The sequence below is a fragment of the Sus scrofa genome, chromosome 15, assembly GCF_054392235.1.
Source record: "Sus scrofa isolate SSC_HxYL_T2T_F1_AM1 chromosome 15, Sscrofa_HxYL_maternal_Yorkshire_Landrace_v2.0, whole genome shotgun sequence".
Classification (NCBI taxonomy): Eukaryota; Metazoa; Chordata; class Mammalia; order Artiodactyla; family Suidae; genus Sus; species Sus scrofa.
Window position 1 is genome coordinate 85,958,824 of NC_139397.1, and position 20,515 is coordinate 85,979,338.

Here is a 20,515-nt window from a genome sequence, read left to right on the forward strand (position 1 = left end):
GATAGAGGAATCTGGAGACTGGACCATAGTATCAACAGAATATATCTCTGCATACAGCCTTTTAATTAGCTGGCCACTAAAAAGTTCCAAGTCCAAAATAAGTTGTAGAAAGTACTATTTAAGAAGAATTGGCCACTTTAAACTGAAATGCAGAAGATGTCATTTTATTTTAAAGGAAATGATTGCTCCTATGATATACTTTTCAAAGCACAGTATTCAATTTGAAAAGAAATCTTTTAAAATATGTATTTTTAGTTTTTTAGAAGCAGACTTGAAATCATGTTATTTGGAGTAGAGATTGGAGTTGAAAATGAGTTGCCTTAAAATATGATTCTTGGACTCATTACATCTCCATGAAAATGAGGGAATTATGATTCAAAACAGTCTTACACATAGTAAATGCAAATTATGTAGCCTAATTCTACAGTTCAGATTTCCATGACATCCTCTGTCTCAGAATTAATTAAAAATAGTATCTGGGAGAGTTGATTAAGTTTTGCTGTTTTATTCTCCGCATGATAACAACATCCTGAGAAATTTTATTTATATATATATATTTCTGTCTTTTGTCTTTTTAGGGCCACACCCATGGCATATGGAGGGTCCCAGGCTAGGGGTCTAATTAGAGCTATGGCTGCTGGCCTACACCACAGCCACAGCAACACCAAATCTGAGCTGCACCTGTGACCTACACCGCAGCTCACGGCAATGTCAGATCCTTAACCCACTGAGTGAGGCCAGGGATCGAACCTGCAACCTCATGGTTCCTAGCTGGATTCGCTTCTGCTGTACCACGACGGGAACTCCTGAATTTTTTTTTTTTTTTCTTTTTAGGGCTGCACTCAGAGCATATGGAGGTTCCCAGGCTAGAGGTCGAACTGGAGCTACAGCTGCTGGCCTACACCACAGCTCATGGCAATGCTGGATCCTTAACCCACTGAGTGAGGCCAGGGATCAAACCCTCGACCTCATGGTTCCTAATCAGATTTGTTTCTGCTGTGCCAGGACGGGAACTCCGAAATTTTTTATTTGAAGCTGGGTTAACTTCTTGAAGTAAAATTTGAAAATAAAGGCAAAATTACACACACTGGGACACATATATATACATTTATAGTTAAGATTTGAGGGAGGCCAAATTTACTCCCCTCAATCACAGACACGGCTGCACAATCTCATGTCTTTACCGGAGCAGAGCCATCCCACAAGGGTTACTGCTGCTCACAGCAAAAATCTGAATGTCTCAGAGTTCCCTTTGTGGCGCAGCATAAACAAATCCAACTAGGAACCATGAGGTTGTGGGTTCAATCCCTGGCCTCGCTCAGTGGGTTAAGGATCCAGCACTGAAATGAGCTGTGGTGAAGATTGCAGATGTGGCTTGGATCTGGCATTGCTGTGGCTGTGGCTGTGGCCGGCAGCTGTAGCTCTGATTAGACCCCTGGCCTGGGAACCTCCATATGCCGCAGGTGAAGCCCTGAAAATACAAAAGACAAAAAAAAAACAAACAAACAAACAAAAAAAAAAACAAGAAAAACTGAATGTCTCTCTGCAGGTAAATGAAGAAGACCTAGAAATGAAGCCCAGAAGGCGGAGGTAAAGTTTTCATGGTCCTTTGTATTAAAACTTCTATCAGGGACATTACTTCTTCTCTGGAAGGATAAGGAGGTGAACAGAGCCTGGAAATATTCTTACCACACTTTTCCCTCTGGGAGAATAGGTTGGAAATTTGCTCTATGAAAAAGAGATGAGGAGCGTGTATTTGTGTGTGTGTGTGTGATATTGCCTGACGTTACTAATACATTTTTAATTTAATCTTTCTGTCTATATACACATACACACATTTAAAAATGTTTGTTTATATAAATATATCTGTATACACAAACACACACTCCTTATGAGAGAGAGAGAAAGGGGAGAGAGAGAATAAGTAGAAAAGAGAAGAAAATTTTTCAGTTGTTTCAAGTTTCAAAGTGTAAAGCCAGAGTGGTCATAAAAGTCCAGAAATGTCAACTAATTTATTGAACTAATAAATTGCCATCATTTCCATGTTCTATGTTTTTTGATCCTTTGTTATGATTAACAGTATTGTCATATGGAGTTCCCGTTGTGGCTCAGTGGTTAACGAATCCGACTAGGAATCATGAGGTTGTGGGTTTGGTCCCTGGCCTTGCTCAGTGGGTTAAGGATCTGGCATTGCTGTGGCTGTGGCATAGGCCGGAAGCAACAGCTCTGATTCGACCCCTAGCCTTGGAACCTCCATATGCCACTAGAGCGGCCCTAGAAAAGGCAAAAAGACAAAAAAAACCCCAACATTATTGTCATAGTATTTCATGTCACCAAAGTTATGAAGAGCTTAAATATGATCATAACATCAATTTTAAGAATGTAGGGTAAGTATGGGATTCCCCTAAGAAGTGCATTTTGCCTCTTTGTATAGTTTAAGAGACATTTGCATATAATATTTATTCATTTTTTATTTTCTATGTTTTTTTTCCAGAAAGGGTTTGGGTGGCATTAGGTTATAAATTCCTATGTTTATATGCTTGATTTTGTTCTCAGAATCTAGAGGGATAAAGTCTTCAGTAAATAAATATCTGGTTCCTTATCTAAATCTCAAAAATTCCGTCCATAATATCCATCATCTAAATTTTAAAAAAGTCATAACTTTAGTATTATATATAGTTCTTAAATCATATATGAAATAAGACATTCATAGTATTTTTATATAAGGACTTAGAATCAGAATGTGATTGAGTTAATTTTCTTTTGGAATTTTTTCAAAGGAAACAGCTTGCAATAATTTAAGTAATAAAGTAGTTTATGTATGTACTTATTGTTTATTTTGTTATTAACTTTTTTCATTTACAAACTTCTTTTTCAGGTCTGCATTTTCTGGTAAAGGATATAGGATGTAAACATAAATTGAAGATGTGACCATGGATTTTCTAGGTCAAAGTAGCTGTGCTTAAAATTTAATAAGACTGCAGAATAAGGGAGGAAATTTATGTTTATCTGGACAGTTGAAGTATAAAGACTACTATTAAATATCACTAACTCACACTTTCACTTTTAATTACTTTAAAAATTCTAGTTGAATTAATTTTCTGTTTTATAAATAGGAACATTTTTATAAAATAGGAGTTTATAAGTATTAAACAGATTTTGTATTACTATTTAAGCTTGTCATTTTAAATTTTAAAATATTTATTTGTGCTTATTTTTCTATACACATAACTGGTATTTAATGAAAGATTCTAATAAGTAGTGTATAGCTTGCTTAAAAATTTGAATATTCCTGTTATATTATTTATTTTTATTAGTAATAACCACTGCTCTTACATGGATTGAATTTCACTGAAGTAGTACTAGATTTACCTTTATTAAACCTTAGAAGGGGAGTTCCCATCGCGGCTCAGCAGTAACAAACCCAACTAGTATCCATGAGGATGCGGGTTTGATCCCCGGCCTGGCTCAGTGGCTCAGGGATCTGGCGTTGTGGTGAGTTGTGATGCCTCACATGCCTCAGCTCCCACATAGCTGTGGTGTGCTCTAGGCTGACAGCTGGAGCTCTGATTAGACCCCTAGCCTGGGAACTTCCATATGCTGCAGGTGCGTCCCTAAAAAGAAGACCAAAAAAAAAAAAAAAAAAAAAAACCTTAGAAGAAATAAATGGCTTTTCTAAAAACAGCTTTTTGATCTATTTGAATTCTAGCTAAGTAAATAGGTGATCACATAGTACCCTTATCATTGTGTTGGGTAGGGAGGGGAGAGGAAAAGGTGGATTGGTTTGTATTCTTGTTCGTTTCTCTTTTTCATTGTACCAGGTTATTGCTTGATGTCCACTGCAGTCAGCAAAAGGGCTCACCACTGTGTTCCCAAGCTTGCACCAATCAGCCCTGCCTACTCCAAGGACAGAGGAGGAGGCCTCTCCTGTCTCCATGACAACCATGTGTCCTCGGGGAAGCAGGCTCTTCGCTAAAGGCCTTCTGAGAGCTGGGGGAGGGGTTGTTTCTGAGGAAAAATCTCACCTCATTTCCTTCTTTCCAGCGCAATTTTCTTACTTGTGTCTTTCTTTTATTATGTCTCTCCATAATGCTGTAACCGAAAGCCATACCCCCAAAACCTTATTTCGTAAACAAAGAGCCACACGACAAGGATTTTTCTAACATCTCGCACAGTTTCACATCCTTCTCCCTCATTTTATGTTAACTTTGACTTTGTTTCTAGTTCTCCAATTTCCTGAAATTATTTAAATATTAATGATCATTAGAAAGCCAAACACTGTCTCAGCCTGGGAATAACATTGCTATCTATACATTTTGAATATTTGAAAGGAAAAAGATGTTTCTTTGCTTTTTGCTTAAACAGACTTACTACTGTAACTGAAAACTGTAGCTCCCACAGAAAAGATGTGTGCCATATACATTATGTAAATCTAAATTTACAAGATTAATTTACTAGGAGATGAGCATTTGATTTACATTTGCCACAAATTCTCAGCAGTATTTAACACATATACTTAGCCCTTTAAATAAGCTCTGTTCCCAGAAAAAAGGTTTACTGATTTTTTTTTTTTTAATTTTGCCCCGTGGCTCTACTTGGTAATGTATTGGACTGGTACAATAACCTTTCCTTCATTCACTACATTTTCTCTCAAAACAGCCTCTTTCAGGAGGGGAGGGGGCAGGGCACAACACTTAAAGAATGATGTAGCCATTGAGGATAAGATAAAGACTGGTTAGAACTAGTTAGAACCAAGGTGGAGGAAGATTCTACTTCCAGTAGACCCTAAGCCTCATTAAAAGCACATTGCAGTAAATTAGCATACTAACTGAAGCACCCACAGGGGCTAGGACAGTTCTGAAACCAATGGTTTAAAAAAGGGGGAGGGGGCGGTGGCCCAGTTCCTAGAAATCTCGCCACTTCTCCAAAATAGTTGCAATGTTCCTCCCACTTATTAACCTATGAAATTACCAAGCCAGTAAATACTAACCACCCCCCAACAAGCCAGAAACCCTCACCTTTTGAGATGGACAGGACTCAGCCCATGTAACGTGTATCCCGGCTTTCACTTTACTGTGGTCCGCTCTTGAATTCTTTCCTGTACAAAGTCAGGGGCCCTCATTTGGCAGCCAGTCCCAGGAACTTATCTGAGACTTGGGACGGGAACATCCTCTGGTGCCTCATTTTCCTGCAACCTTTTACGTTATCTCCTGGCCTCTGACTGAATTCCTTAATGCAGACATTAAACAACCTGGGGTTAGTTAAGTCCTGAGAGAGCTGTGCAGTTTCAGTTTGAGAGGTTTGAGAGGAGATTGAGGCTTCCTTCAGTCCTATCTGAGGTGCGCAGTTTCACAGTCTTGTGACCTCAACTAGCATCCCCAAGCAAATGAATTACTCTCTCGTGTCAAGAGTTTCTTGGGTCCTGGAGCCTCCTTTAGCCTGCCATGCCTCAGGGGGAGCGAACTTAAATAAACGGGAAGAGGTTTCCCAGAATTCCCTTTGCGGTCGGCGCCTGCTTAGCGACCTCTGCTAGCCACAGGGGCCGGCTGCCGTGTTTGCTTTCTGAGGGTGACGAGCGGCGCCACGCAGTGTGCTGAATTGTGCCTGTAGTTGCTTGTTTTGTGCGCGCCAGGCAGCTGGCCCCCCGACTCTTCTAGCTCCCGCCACATGTCCTTCTTCACCTTTGGGGTCTGGACCAGACCGGGGTGTGGCTTCATATTGCTGCAGAAGCCGGCTTCTCCGGCAGGCCACCCACCCTCTGGATCTTCTCTTCTGGCTTCTCTGACTCCTGGGCCAGGTACGTGGATGAGTGAAACATGACCAAGTTTAAGCGTGACAAATCCACATGCGAGATCGTAACTTACACATCTCAGTAACTAATCGAATAAGCAATAAGTAGAATAAGTCACAGAGATGAATAAACATTAAATATGTACCTCACTGTACCGCACAATTGTGAAATAGACATTGTTTTTATTTTTATTTTTTTATTTTTTTGTCTTTTTGCCTTTTCTAGGGCTGCTTCCCGGGGCATATGGAGGTTCCCAGGCTAGGGGTCTAATCAGAGCTGTAGCCGCCAGCCTATGCCAGAGCCACAGCAACGCGGGGTCCGACCCGCGGCTGCAACCTACACCACAGCTCACGGCAACGCCGGATCCTTAACCCACTGAGCCAGGGCAGGGACTGAACCTGCCTCCTCATGGTTCCTAGTCGGATTTGTTAACCACTGCGCCAGGACATGAACTCCGACATTGTTTTTAAATGCATGAAGAATGTTTACTAAGAAATGACTATGTGCCATCTCTGAAGTCTCCTTAAGGTTTTTTTCTTTTTGTCTTTTGAGGGCCGCACCCCGGCATATGGAGATTCCCAGGCTAGGGGTCCAATCAGAGCTGTAGCCGCCGGCCTACACCACAGCCACGCGGGATCCAAGCTGAGTCTGCCACCTACACCACAGCTCAAGGCAATGCCGGATCCTTAACCAACTGAGCAAGGCCAGGGATTGAACCTGCCTCCTCATGTTTCCTAGTCGGAATCGTTAACCACTGAGCCACTAAGGGAACTCCTATTTTTAAAGTTTTATTCTAATGTAAGAACTCTTAACAAAATCTACCTCATAACACACTTTTAAGTGTACATTCTTGTGTTAACTGTAGGTGCTATATTGTACAGAAGATCTCTAGAGTGTATTCCTCATGCTTAACTGAAACTGTATCCAAAGGTCTCACTGTTGAAGTTCTTCATTTCCCACTCCTCCAGTCCCTGGCAATCACCCTTCAGATCTTGGAATCTATGAATTTGACGACTTTAAATAGTTCACATAAGTGGCATTAGATAGTATTTGTTTTTCTGTGACTGGTTTACTTCATGCAGCATAATGTTCTCAAGGTTATCCATGTTGTCTCACTTTGCAGAACTTCTTTCCTGAACAGTATTCTATTGTATGTACACACCACATTTTCTTTATCCATTCATCTGTCAATGCACATTTAGGTTGTTGCCACTTCTTGACTATTCTGAATAATGTGGCAGTAAAAAATGGGAGTGCTGATGTCTCTTTGAGATGGTAACTTCAATTTTTGGATAAATAATCAGAAGTGGGGTTAATGGCTCATACAGTAGTTCCATTTTTAATTTTTTGAGGAACCTTCATACTGTTTTTCATAATAGCTGCACCATTTTGCATTCCCACAGCATTATGCAAGAGTTCAATTTCTCCACATGCTTGCCAATATTTCTTATCTTCTTGGATGTGTAGATTAATGCTTTTCATGAAATTTAGGAAGTTTTCAGACATTATTTCTTCAAATATTTTCTCTTTCTTCTCTACTTTTGGTACTACAATTACATATATGTAGGTGTGCTTAATGGTATCTCACATTTCTCTGAGGCTGTTTATTCTTCATTTTTTCCTTTCTGTTTTTCAAGTTTTGTAATCTCTATTGATCCTTCCTCAGCTTTGTTGACATTTTCGTTCTGCCTACTCAGATTCACTATTGAACCCTTGTAATGAAATTTTCACTGTATGTATTGTGTTTTTGAGCTCCAGGTTGTTGTCATTATTTGCTTGCTTTTTTTTTTTTTTTTTTTTTTTTTGTCTTTTTGCCATTTCTTGGGCTGCTCCTGCGGCATATGGAGGTTCCCAGGCTAGGGGTCTAATCAGAGCTGTAGCTGCTGGCCTACACCAGAGCCACAGCAACTCGGGATCCGAGCCACTTCTGCAGCCTACATCACAGCTCATGGCAACGCCGGATCCTTAACCCACTGAGCGGGGCCAGGGATGGAACCTGCAACCTCATGGTTCCTAGTCGGATTCGTTAACCAATAAGTCACGACGGGAACTCCTATTTGCTTGCTTTTTAAAAAATTTCTAATTTTTATTTGTTTAGTGATTTGGCTGAACAAATTTTGTAAAGTCTAATTCCTCTAGAGTGTGCAGCCTCTAATTTCCTGCTCAGATTGTTTTCCCTTATTTTTCTTTCTTTGCCTGGATACTTGGTGTTACCCTTGGATCAGCATTAGCTACTTAATTGGTCAGAGGTTTTGCTTGAGCTCCTTTAGCCAGTTCAGTTTTTACTTTTTGCTGTTGGATTTGTGTGTGGCTTGGAGGCTGTTCTCCCAGGCCAGGGATTTTGGGTTTTTGGCCCTATGTTCTGTCAGGAACTGGTAGCTTGGAGTTTTCCTCTCTGATTGCTCTCTGATTGCTCCAGGAGTGTAACCTTGGACATGAACACATTCTTTCAGACTGCCCAGGGTGAGTCTGAATTTATTTTTAATCCTGGCCTCTTAGGAGTCTCCTCTGGGTCAGAAAGGTTTTTGTTCTATCATTGTTTGATTGGAAGTTGGGTTTAAGCTCTTTATTCAAGTGTGTCTTCCGTCCTACTTTGATGAGTTTGCATGCAGTTCAGGGAGTGGTTTCATGTCTGCCCCATGTGTTGTTCTGATTTCTCCTGAGTGGGTGAAGCCTAGTGCATATATACAACCTTACTGATCCACAGAATTGGCTATGACCTCAACAGGGCTCTTTTGGGTTTCTCACTCCTTGTTTCACTCTAATGTGAACTAATGGTTGCTCTGCTCATGTCATGGAGCCACCAGCCTCCTCTTAACTGATGTCCACCAAAATCACTCTTGTTTTGGATAACCCTCTTAGACATGGAATTCTGTACTTGTTGTTCCAAATAAAGTCAGTCTTCTCGGGAGTTATTCTAGAGATTTTTCGCCTTTTGGCCTGCCTTCTCTGGGCAGAACCCCACCCCCACCCCCCACTCTGCAGAGGCAGGGTCCTGTTTCCTCCTCAGTGACATCTTTAGGATGGTGAATGGCAGCCATTCCTGGGGTGCCTTTCCTAGAGTGGCAGTTCTGCACTCTGAGTGAGCTGTGATGGGTGTAGTTGGGTCCCCAAGTATTCTTTGTCTGTCTTGCCTGGGATAGCACTTATGGCACCTGGGCCTGCGTAGGGAAGAGACACCTGGTCCTCTCAGGAGAGCCTATCTGGAATAGAATTCCTGCACTCTGTGGCCAAGGGTGGGGATGGGATGAGGATGAGATTGCCTCTAGTACCCAATCCCTGTTTCTCCTGGGATTGGGTACTAGAGGCAGAGGAAGTCCAATGTTCTTAAAGTACCCAGGATAAAACTCTTATAAAACGGAACTGGGGGCAGGGGAAGAGAGTGAATTGTGGTTCAAATGTCATATACCCTCATTGTTCTTCCTGATTTGTAGATTTTCTTGAAAGGATGTTTCTCCATTTGCTAGATGCCCTTGGGACAATTTCCAGAGACCTTAAATAATTTATCTTAATAATTTTGACTACTTAAATTGTTGTTTTGCTGATGACAGTGTTTTCTGAGTTTATTACTCAGCCATTCTAGAAGATGCATCTATTTAAAATTTTTACTATACTGCCAGATTTGATCTTCATGTATGTGAAACATAAAATTGGCCTGTACTTTTTTTTCTTTGTGTTTCTATCCTTGCCTAGGTTTGGTATCAGTGTTTAATCTAGCTTGTAGGATTAGTTGGCAGTGTTTCCTTTTTTTCTGATCTGAGTTTGTATATGATTCTCTTTTCCTTGAAATTTGCTTGAAATTTGAAACCAAATGTGTCTAGTCCCTCTGTGTGTGTGTAGGGGGGAATTTTAACCATTGATTAAACTTAAAGGTTATATATTTTTCAAAAATATTTATAATTCAAAAATTTTTTAAGGTTGTAAAGATTATTTTACTTTCAGTGTTTGTATGCTGTTTTTCTCAGACTATATTAATTTTCTCTATTTTTCAAAACTTTTGAAGTAAAGCAGTTTATTACATCCTACTCTATTAATCTTAGCAATACCTATTATTTTATCCCTTATATTTATATAATTCATATAATTATAAATAATAAAATATAATTATGTAAAATTATATAATTTTTATAATTTTATCCCTTATATTGTTTACTTTTTTGATGTCTTGCTAGAATCATTAATTTTGTTTTTAAGAAACATTTTTCTTTATTCTCTTACATTTCTTATATTTCATAAGGTCTTTCTTTCTTTATTTCTTTCCTTCTTTCTTTCTCTTTTTGTCTTTTTAGGGCTGTACCCACAGCATATGGAGGTTCCCCGGCTACGGGTTGACTTGGAGCTATAGCTGCTGGCCTACACCACAGCTGCAACAACACCATATCTGAGCTGCATCTGCAACCTGTACCATAGTTCACAGCAATGCTGGATCCTTAACCCACTGAGCGAGACCAGGGATAGAACCTGTGTCCTAATGAATGCTAGTCAGATTTGTTTCCACTGAGCCCTGAGGGGAACCCCCTGGTTTTCTGTCTTTTATCTATATTTCTATCTGTCAATCATCTATTATCTTCTAGTTTCCTTGGAATTATTTTCTTGTTTTTAAGTTATTCTTCAGCTCACTAAGTTTTAGCATTTTATTTTCTAATAAAAAGTTTTCTGACTATAAATTTACCTACTTCACTCCTTTGGCTTCATGCCACAATTTCTACAGTGTGGTCTTTTTTTTTTCCTGCCTTTTTTTCTAGGGCCTCACCTGTGGCATATGGAGGTTCCCAGGCTAGGGTGTCTAATCAGGACTGTAGCTGCTGGCCTACATACACCACAGCCACAGCAACGTGGGATCCAAGCCACACCTGCGACCTATACCACAGCTCACAGCAATGCTGGATCCTTTGAGCAAGGCCAGGGATTGAACCTGCAACCTCATGGTTCCTGGTTGGACTTGTTAACCACTTAGCCACAAGGGGAATTTCTACAATATGGTAATTTTGTATTATCAAAGTCTATAGCTTTTACTTCTTTTTTATCTTTAAGTCATAAAGAAGTGTATTTTCAGATTTGGTAATTTCTATTGATCTTCAAATTTCTCAATACTTTATAATTTCTGATATGCTAGATTAGAATTTGATGTCAGATAATTATATTTTTCAACTCAAGTTTTCTTTTGGTTTATTTTATAGTTTCTAATTTTCTTCTGCTATTTCCTATCTGTGCATTCATAAGCATGTATTTTTTTATAATCCTTGAATGTGAGCATAATAATAACATATAATATATTATATAATTTATGTAATAATATAATAATTATATTACTGCTTTGGAATTTTTGCCTGTTTAGTCCAACCCTTAGGTCTCCATTGTTTGCCTTTCCTTTTGAGTGTTGTGAAATATCTTGCAGCTTCTTTATCTTCTATTCTGTTTCTCTGAAGAGTATCAAATGAGCTCAATTCCAGACTCTAGCTTCCCTGTATGGGACAACAACTGAAAACCCTGGATGTTTAAGACTTAGCATGGCAATTTAAAATCTATTGCACATGGGCAAACTTAAGCTATCAGTTAGATTTATATGGGGCTTCCCTTCACTTTCTGGCTGCTGGGGTTGTTTCAAACTCTGTGCTCTGATTTCTCAACTTGTAAGCCTATAAATTTCTTTCTTCTTCTTTTTTTTCTTTTTTTCTTTTTTTTCTTTTTTTGTCCGCCCTGAGGAATATGGAGTCCCTGGGCCAGGGATCAGATCTGAGCTGCAGTTGTGACCTAAGCCACAGCTGTGGTGATGCTAGATCCTTAACCCACTCCACAGAATGTGGAATCGAACGTGTGTCTCAGTGCTTCCAAGACACCACTGATCCTGTTGAGCCATAGGGGGAACTAAAGACTGTAAATTTCTATCTGATTTTCAGCTTAGTGCTGACTGAATCCTGACCTCAGACAAAGACTATAATAAACAGGCAACTCATCCAGTGCCATTTCCTTTTTCTAGTTTTCTGGCTTTTGGATGTGATTCCATATACCAAAAGATAATTGTATTTTGTTCAAAGTCTACAGTTTTTATTTATCAGAACATTTATCTAGTATTATCTACCTCACCATTTCCAGGAGCATAAACTGTAAGTTCATTTTTAAGCCTTCAAATATATTCCCAAAAGTTAGATTCTTAATTTGGTTGTATCCAAAGCAGAAAACATGGTGTGACACCAGTTCTTTGAAGTTTTTGACACTTCCTTTTTGACCTATGGCTTAATGCATTTTAGTAAATTCAACATGTGCACTTGAATAAAAACAACAGACCATGAGATCTTTGGCAAATGTTGCTGAGTTCTTTATGTGTCTAACAGGTAAAGCTGTCCACTGGAATTATCAATTATTCAGGACGTATGTTAAAATATTTCAATGTGCCTGTTCGATTTGCCTGTTTCTTCTTGTGATTTAATAAATTTTTGCTGTATATATTTTAAAGATAAGTTTAATAAGTGCATCTATTTGAAAATTATTGTCTTAAAGTTTTAAACCTTTTTTTGTTTCTAATAATGTAAATGAGCCTGCTAATTTTCCAATCCTGTTACTTTTAACCTTTCTGTATTTTTGTGTTTAGGTTCATTTATTTTTATTTCATTTTTTTAAATTGTCTTTTGTCTTTTTGAGGGCCACACCCACGGCATGTGGAGGTTTCCAGGCTAGGGGTCAAATCAGAGCTGTAGCTGCTGGCCTACACCACAGCCACAGCAACGCCAGATCTGAGCCACATCTGTGACTTACACCACAGCTCACGGCAATGCTGGATCCTTAACCTACCCAGCAAGGCCTCGGATCAAACTTGCAACCTCATGGTTATTAGTTGGGTTCGTTGACCACTGAGCCACGACGGCAACTCCAGGTTTCTTTATTTTAAATAACTAGATTGTAAAAGACAATTTGCCTTTTAACTGGATAGTTCAGTGTATTTACTAGTAATTATTGACATATTGCTGTCATTTTTAAAGATATCACTGATGTTACATTGTATTCTATGCTAAAGTTACATTGTATTCTATTCTAAAGTTTTTTCTAGCATGAACTGTTTTTATAGAATACAGTGTGATTTTTCCTCTGGAGTTGTATAGCACAGTTGTTCTGGATAATAAAGCAGTATGATGCACTGTTTAGCAGATTGACTCTATAGCCAGTTTTTTGTATTAATATCCTGTAGCCAGGGAACCTCCATATGTGTGGGTGCAGCCCTAAAAAGACAAAAAAGAAAGGAAAGAAAGAAAGAAAGAAAGAAGGGAGGGAGGGAGGGAGGGAAGGAAGGAAGGAAGGAAGAAAGAAAAGAAAACCTTATGTTTCCTTTGCTATATAGTAGGACCTCGTTGCTTATCCATTCTAAATGTAGTAGTTTGCACCTACTAACTCCAGACTCCCTGTCCATCCCACTCCCTCCCTCCACCCCTTTGGCAAGCACAAGTCTGTTCTCTATGTTTGTTAGTCTGTTTCTGTTTTGTATATAGGTTCATTTGTGCCATATTTTAGAGTCTACATATAAGTGACATCATATAGTATTTGTTTTTCTCTTTCTGACTTCACTTAATATGAGAATCTCTCTTTGTATCTATGTTGCTGCAATTGGCATTATTTTGTTCTTTTTATGGATGAGTAGTGTTCTACTCTGTGTGTGCGTGTGTGTGTGTGTGTGTGTGTGTGTGTGTAATTTTAAAAATTAAAGTATAGTGGTGGTATGTATATGTACCACATCTTCCCAATCCAGTCATCTGTCGATGGACATTTAGACTGTTTCCATGTCTTGGCTATTGTGAATAGTGCTTCAGTGAACATGGGGGGTGTGTGTATCTTTTTGAATTATAGTTTTCCCATGAGTCATTAAATTGAAGAATATATACATGGTTAAGGTAGTGAAATAAAACCTGACAATGTTTATATCCATGGAATATATTGAAGACAACTATTCTTTCACTGACAGAATTAATGAAGTTTTTTTGTTTCAGCAGTTTTTATAAGGCAATAGACATAACTTGTAAACTGTAGTTACAAGATGTACAGTATGTCTAAGATGTGTATCTTTCAATTACTTGTGACAGTGATTTATCTGAATTTAGATGCTAATAAATTTGAGAGTCATTTTCAGTAAGGGCTGGAAAAAATTACTGGTGTTATTGCTTGGTACTTAAGTATTTTTGTGTGTTCTGGAAAGAGTCAATTCTAGCAATGTATCTGAAAACTGATAGTCACATACTCTGCAAGACATTGCTGATAAAGGATAGAAGTATGAGAAAATTAATGAGATGCATCCCATACCTTAGGTGTACTATAATCTATTAAAGGAGATAAATGCAAACAAGGTAATACAGCATTGTATGGTACTTATCATCCAAGATGCACCTTGGGAAGTCTGAGGAGAAATGATTTGGGGAAATCTGAAGAAACTTCCTAAAAGTTCTTGAAAGATGAGCAACAATTTTCCAGGGAAAAAAAGAGGGGGAAGGACAATTCAGCAAACCTGTAGCATGTGCCAAGATAGGAGAGATGTCAAAAAATTGTGTAATGGGAGATTATGTAATTCCGTGGGGAGGAGGCATGAGTTGTAGAGTGATGACCAATGATAGATGATAGTAATAGGATATGTGAGGGACAGCTTATGCAAGTTTTTTTCTTTTCTCTGTAATGAGAGAAATGGATTCTCAATAATGGGGAGCTGTTGTATTTAGAAGATTTCAGATATGTACTTCGGTATGTCAACTGGCAGAATTACTGGGGACATAGATTCTAGAGAGAAGAGGAGAGGAGAACTACTGTAGATGGAAGGACGCATAGGAAGGCGTCAGTTACAACAAAAGTTTAGATGCCTCAAATCATTAATGTCTTTCTCTGTAAAAAGACCAAACATTTTATGTTATTGTTATAACATAAGAGAATGATGTGCATCTATTATTCTGTTGTAATAAAAATAGTGATCAAGGGAATACAAGACTTTTTTTTTTTTTTGTCTTTTGTCTTTTGTCCTTTTAAGGCCGCACCTGTGGCATACGGAGGTTCCCAGGCTAGGGGTCTAATCAGAGCTGTTGCTGCCGGCCTATGCCAGAGCCACAGCAACGCAGGATCCCAGCGTCTGCGAGTTACACCACAGCTCACGGCAAAGCCGGATCCTTAACCCACCGAGCGAGGCCAGGGATCAGACTTGCAACCTCATTGTTCCTAGTTGGATTTTTTTCCCTTGTGCCACGGCGGGAACTCCAGGATACAAGACTTAAGCCCAGCTTCTTGAAGTTTTGTGGCAAATGTTAATGACAAGGAAGTAAATACATTTGTGGTTTGAGATATTTTGCAAATAACTAATGATTTATTTTTTTTAATCTCTTCTGTTATATATCAGATTTTTGAAATCTGTAACATCAGGAGTTCCTGTTGTGGCTCAGTGGGTTAAGAACCTGACATAATGTCCCTGAGGATGCAGGTTTGATACCTGGCCTCATTTCTGTGAGCTGCAGCACAGGTCACAGATGCAGCTCATTGCCATGGCTATGGTGTACGCCTGCAGCTGCAGCTCTGATTTGACCCTTAGCCCAAAAACTTCCATATGCTGCAGGTGTGGCTGTAAAAAGATAAAGAAGTAGAAATCTGTAACATCACTAAAAAGAAATAATAACTATTTTTCCAGTTATTTAAAACCTCCTTCAGCCTTGTCAAGTAAAATCTTTGAGGGCAAGGAGACGTCTCCATTAATGCGGCTGAAGTCAAGGTCAGATGTTGTGTTTCTGCCTATTTAAAATCATCTGATTAATGTTTCAAAAGGTTACTGATAATTACATTTGTTTCATTAAGCATTACTTGTGTAAAGGAAATTACTCATTTGAATAGGCAGCTTGATTTTTGAACATAAAATTTTAAAGTATTACTAGAGACAACATGCCTAATCCAGCATCCCCATTCAAATAGACGGGGAATCTGAGGGACCAGACTTTGATTTGCCTGGATTATACTGCTAATTTTATATTGGAACTGAAACTAAAAAGCAAGTATCAGAACTCTTGGTCCACTTCTCTTGACACTTTCCATTTCCACAAAAATGGTCAGCAGAAGTTCCTTTATAATTACTACTGAATAGTTTGAAATGCACAAAAATGATTTTCAGGTTATTTTAATGTATTCTAGTTATTTTAAAATTAGTAAAAACACAAATTTATGTAGCCTTTTTTTTAGCTACATTGTTTTTAAAATAGAATACCCATTTTTCTTTCCACACAAATAATTTTTCTTTACTAAAGGGAAGCCATTTGGTATCACTTATTGGTGGATTTAAGTTTCTTTAATTTCATGGAAATTTCTTTGTCCAACTTAATGAATTCTATTTTTGATAAAATTCTACCATGAAATTTAATAATAGAAGGCTTTTTTGGTGAAAGTAGTTATCTCAAAAATCTATCAAATTGCATTAGCATCTCTGTACTCTGAACATTTTCAGAATGTTCTTTAGCTAGCTACATTTTTTAAAGTATCATTTTTCACAACTGAAGACTCTTCTGACCATATGATCATTTATATATAATACGTATCAGTTAATACATTGCTTGGCTAATGATTATATAATAGAAATATAATCCTATATTTATAATAGCATAAAAAGGCTATGGACTTTGCAAAGTAATACTTGATCTCTCTGTGGTATTGGCAAGATCTAAAAATTGACTTGTACAAAAAGAAGCCAATGAATTCCACTTAAGTCACTTTATACTGTTTACATTGGGGAAATTATGAAATGCATGTTTGGATCAAAAAAAATACAAGCATTACAACTGTAATTTTCCACTGAGAATAAACATTTAGTTTTGACCTGACATAAATCCAAGGGACCCTGAAAAAAAAGTTAATATAAATTCTCAATCACTGCATCATTAATATTTTATGTGTAAATAAGAATTCATAACATGATTTTAAGTAACAAACTATGTTACATTTATTTACTGCCAAGAAATTTGGAGGTGGTATTAATTACATTGAGAGGAGGCGAGATTAAAATTTTTATAGTCAAGGAAATTAATTGAAATTGACAAACATTGTAGATGGATACTGTTATTGTTATTGAACCTGTAAGTTGGAGCATGTGGATTTGGTCTTTTGCACACACAAAAGTTCACAAAAATTGCTTTTAATGGCCTTTATTCTGTAGTACTCCTTGGTGGATCATGCAGTAGGTTGTTATAAAATTCATATGAACTTTTATGTATACAAATATCAGATCAAGTGCAGGTTTCATAAGTATATATGTGTATATATGTATGTAATACGTATATATGTTTTAAACTTCAACAATAAAAAAAAACAGAAGCCAAGAAATTGAATACAATAAAAAATGAAATTTTTATTCTTTTGGCTCAATAATGACATAGTTCACCATTCTTTTTAGTAATAGCAATTCCCTGCATGCAGTTCATCAATACACTACAAGTAAATAGTTTTGTAAAAGAAATTAACATTAATCTTTTGGTTTGTGCAAAAAAATTTTATATCATGTTAGGTAATTGCACAACTTTGCCACTATGTTCATGGCTAAAAGGGACAGAGCCCAAGTTATATCTCTGATAGCTTTAGTGCAGCAAGAATTAAAAAAATAAGACTAGTCTGCATGAGCAAATACTACAAAAGTTGAGTTAAAAAAAACCTTCCATGAATAAAGGGTTATATTGAGGCAACCATAGTTGGTAGAAAATGATCTAGGTTTGAAATTTTGACCAATGTATCTCCTACTGAAATGATAGAAAATATATTATAACAAAGAAATCCACAAAACCCATTGTCTAACTTTTATTTTAGGAAATTATTCATTGAAAAGTCTTATGGATTCAAAAGTTTGGAGTTGTGATTAAAAATAAAAAGCAAAAGCATAAAGTAAAATAAATTGCCATGTCATCAACCTGAAAATAATTTTCTTATGTACAAAATGCAACAAATAAAATTGATCATATTTTACATTATTTATATTTAAACAAGTTTTGGACATATTTTTAGCAAAATATGAAGTATAAGATTTTGACAATAGGCAGTATGCTGTGAGTGTTTCCTTGAAATCTCGAGAGACACCATATGACACTCAAGTTGAGTTAAAAATGCAAAAGGAAAGGTGCTTTTTAAAATAATTGCAGGCTATTCTGCTTGACATACTAGACATAGAGCTGGCTGAACTCTACTACCAACATGTAACTTTTTTTAACCAAGACTTGTGAAGAATGAATTGAGTAAAATAGAACAGCATAGGCAATTAACATGCATTAGTGATAGTCTTCAAACTATTATTTATGTTTAATGAATGGTATAGGATATATCCCTGTTGAAAGCTTGCAAAAGACACATGTACTGTGGTACATATTTGATTTGATAGAAGTTGTTTATTGGGAAATATATCTATCTATGTAGACATAGATATAGATATGTGCCCAAACATGCACCACAGGATAAAATAACTATTTACATAGCAGAGGGTGTGTTTAATTGACATAAACTGTCAGCTTTGCTGAGAGCAGAAGATGGCAAAACAATACTGGAGCAGAAAGCGGAACAACTATTCTAAAGCGATACTTTAGATATGGATACAGACTTATTAGATTACCTTTTCTGGAAAGCATTTAACCAAAATTAAATATAGTGCTCTAAAACTTAGAATAAAATTTGCACTTGCTGAAATGGAATACTTTGCATAAAAATAATCCTTTAGAAATTAGAGGAGACTTTACAGGCACATAACTGTTTAGATATAAACAAACGTAGACTAAACACTTTTAAAATAAAGCCATCTAGAAAATGGAAGTACCTGAAATTGTTACTAGAATTTTTTGTCTGGTTTTGAGCTTGAATTTCATCTTTTGGGCAAAAAAAAAAAGACAAAAACCCTTTTTGTCTGATTATCTGAGAGACTTGTAGAGTAGGAACACAGGGGTTTTATATACTTTTTTCTCAACTTAAATCTTGTTTACAAAAATAATGACATAGTATTACGAATAAACTATGAATTAGTGACCAGGGAAATCCACTAGAACAAGTTTTGTAAAAATATGGCAGATATGGAAGTTAAAAATAGAGTGGATGCAAGTACTGTACTAAAAGTGTTTGATGTAGTTGCAATGATCATTTTGCACAACTATCCCTACAGTCTAGGTAGCCATTGAGTTTCTCCTCAGCAGTGTCAGCTGGTAATGAAAACAGCAACCTCTTGTCATTGTCGATACCCTGACTCACAGAGTTGTAATGACGAAGAGGTCACTGTCTTGTTATAGGCACTGACCATGAGTATTTGTTAAAACAGTCAGTTTGGCATAGACCTCCTCTGGGAGTCCAGTTGACACATAAGCTTTACCTTCTTAGGCTGTAAACAATTAATCACAAAGATAATTCTTTGTTTCTTTTTACTTTTGATTTTCCCTGACCTCTTTCCCTTTGCTTTCTTTTTCTGGTTTGTCTTTCTCAAACTTTTCCTTGTCTGGCTTTGTTACACTGTCATAGGAAGGAGGAGAGGTGGTAGAGGAACTTCCATCTGTTTTTTCTGGGGTGGAGTTCCCATTTAATTTGTCAATAATCATGTCATCTTTTATAGGTAAGTCAATCCTCCCTTTGATTGACTCTTTGTTGTATTCACTTACTACCTTCTTTAACCTTTGCTTTAATAGATAACATCTGAAATTACGCTGAATGATAGCAGCAGACACCTCTTCTTGTTTGCGTTTCAAAGTGGTTGTAATGGGCTCGTAGGAGACTTTGGAGGGGTTCGATGCCATGAATCGATCTTCCATCTGTATTCGAAGGGCATCCATCTCTCCACTCTCACCCAAAACCCGCTTTGTAAAAGCAAATAAAATGTCAAGGCAGTGGATCCTGTCTCCACTGACCATAGGCAGATCCATGGCAATGAGCTGGACTTTGTTTGGTTTTGCTATGAGGAGAGGAGGATCCAGGGCAGCCGCAAAATCTGAGAGCTTGGAGAACTCTATGAACTGGGTGGCATCGGGATCAAACTTCTCCCACACCTCATAGAACATCTCAAAGTCATCCTCACTCAGGGGCTCTGCACTTTCTTCAGTAGCAACACTGAAGTTCTCGAGGATGACAGCGATGTACATGTTCACCACGACCAGAAATGATATGATGATGTAACTGACAAAGAAGAAAATCCCAACAGATGGGTTCCCGCAGTCTCCCTTAACCGAGCTGCCAGGGTGAATTGTGTCTGGGTCACAATCAGGTGGTGCACTATTAAGAATAGGTGCTAGCAGTCCATCCCAGCCAGCAGAGGTGGTGATCTGGAACAGGCAGATCATACTGTTGCCAAAAGTCTCAAAGTTGAACATGTCATCAATTCCAGCTTCCTTTTTAACATAGGCGAAGTTGGACATTCCAAAGATGGCGTAGATGAACATGACCAGGAAGAGCAGGAGGCCGATGTTGAACAGCGCAGGCAGGGACATCATCAAAGCAAAGAGCAGCGTGCGGATCCCCTTGGCCCCTTTGATCAGACGCAGGATGCGGCCAATCCTGGCAAGACGGATCACTCGGAACAGGGTAGGGGACACAAAATATTTCTCTATCAACTCAGCCAGAAACATACCTATGGAAAAATAGAGACGAGCTAAACAGTGAATATTTTAGGTTTATCTGAATGTTTTTGCTTTGCAGGATTAATGAAAACAACAAATTTGTTGAGTATAAACCTTTACTAACTTTTTGAATCCACTCCATAATATTACC

General features: G+C 37.8%; 3 protein-coding genes across 39 annotated transcripts in view; all 3 read right to left on the minus strand.

The window, feature by feature from the left end:
* Positions 1–5,145, minus strand: part of SLC38A11 (solute carrier family 38 member 11) — a 144,548-nt gene extending 139,403 nt beyond the window's left edge. For all 11 annotated transcript variants that reach the window (XR_014829490.1, XM_084999371.1, XM_084999369.1 and 8 more), the window contains exon 1: positions 5,019–5,145. The gene's annotated coding sequence lies outside the window, so the exon portion shown is untranslated. The remainder of the gene's footprint in view (positions 1–5,018) is intronic.
* TTC21B (tetratricopeptide repeat domain 21B) overlaps positions 1–20,515 on the minus strand; it is an 875,896-nt gene that overhangs the window by 63,913 nt on the left and 791,468 nt on the right. The gene's annotated exons all lie outside the window — the stretch shown is intronic.
* SCN3A (sodium voltage-gated channel alpha subunit 3) overlaps positions 17,117–20,515 on the minus strand; it is a 106,834-nt gene continuing 103,435 nt past the window's right edge. For all 27 annotated transcript variants that reach the window (XM_084999317.1, XM_084999310.1, XM_084999304.1 and 24 more), the window contains one exon: positions 17,117–20,375. In XM_084999317.1, coding sequence (XP_084855443.1) covers positions 19,180–20,375 — 1,196 coding nt within the window. In that variant the 3' untranslated portion in view covers positions 17,117–19,179. The remainder of the gene's footprint in view (positions 20,376–20,515) is intronic.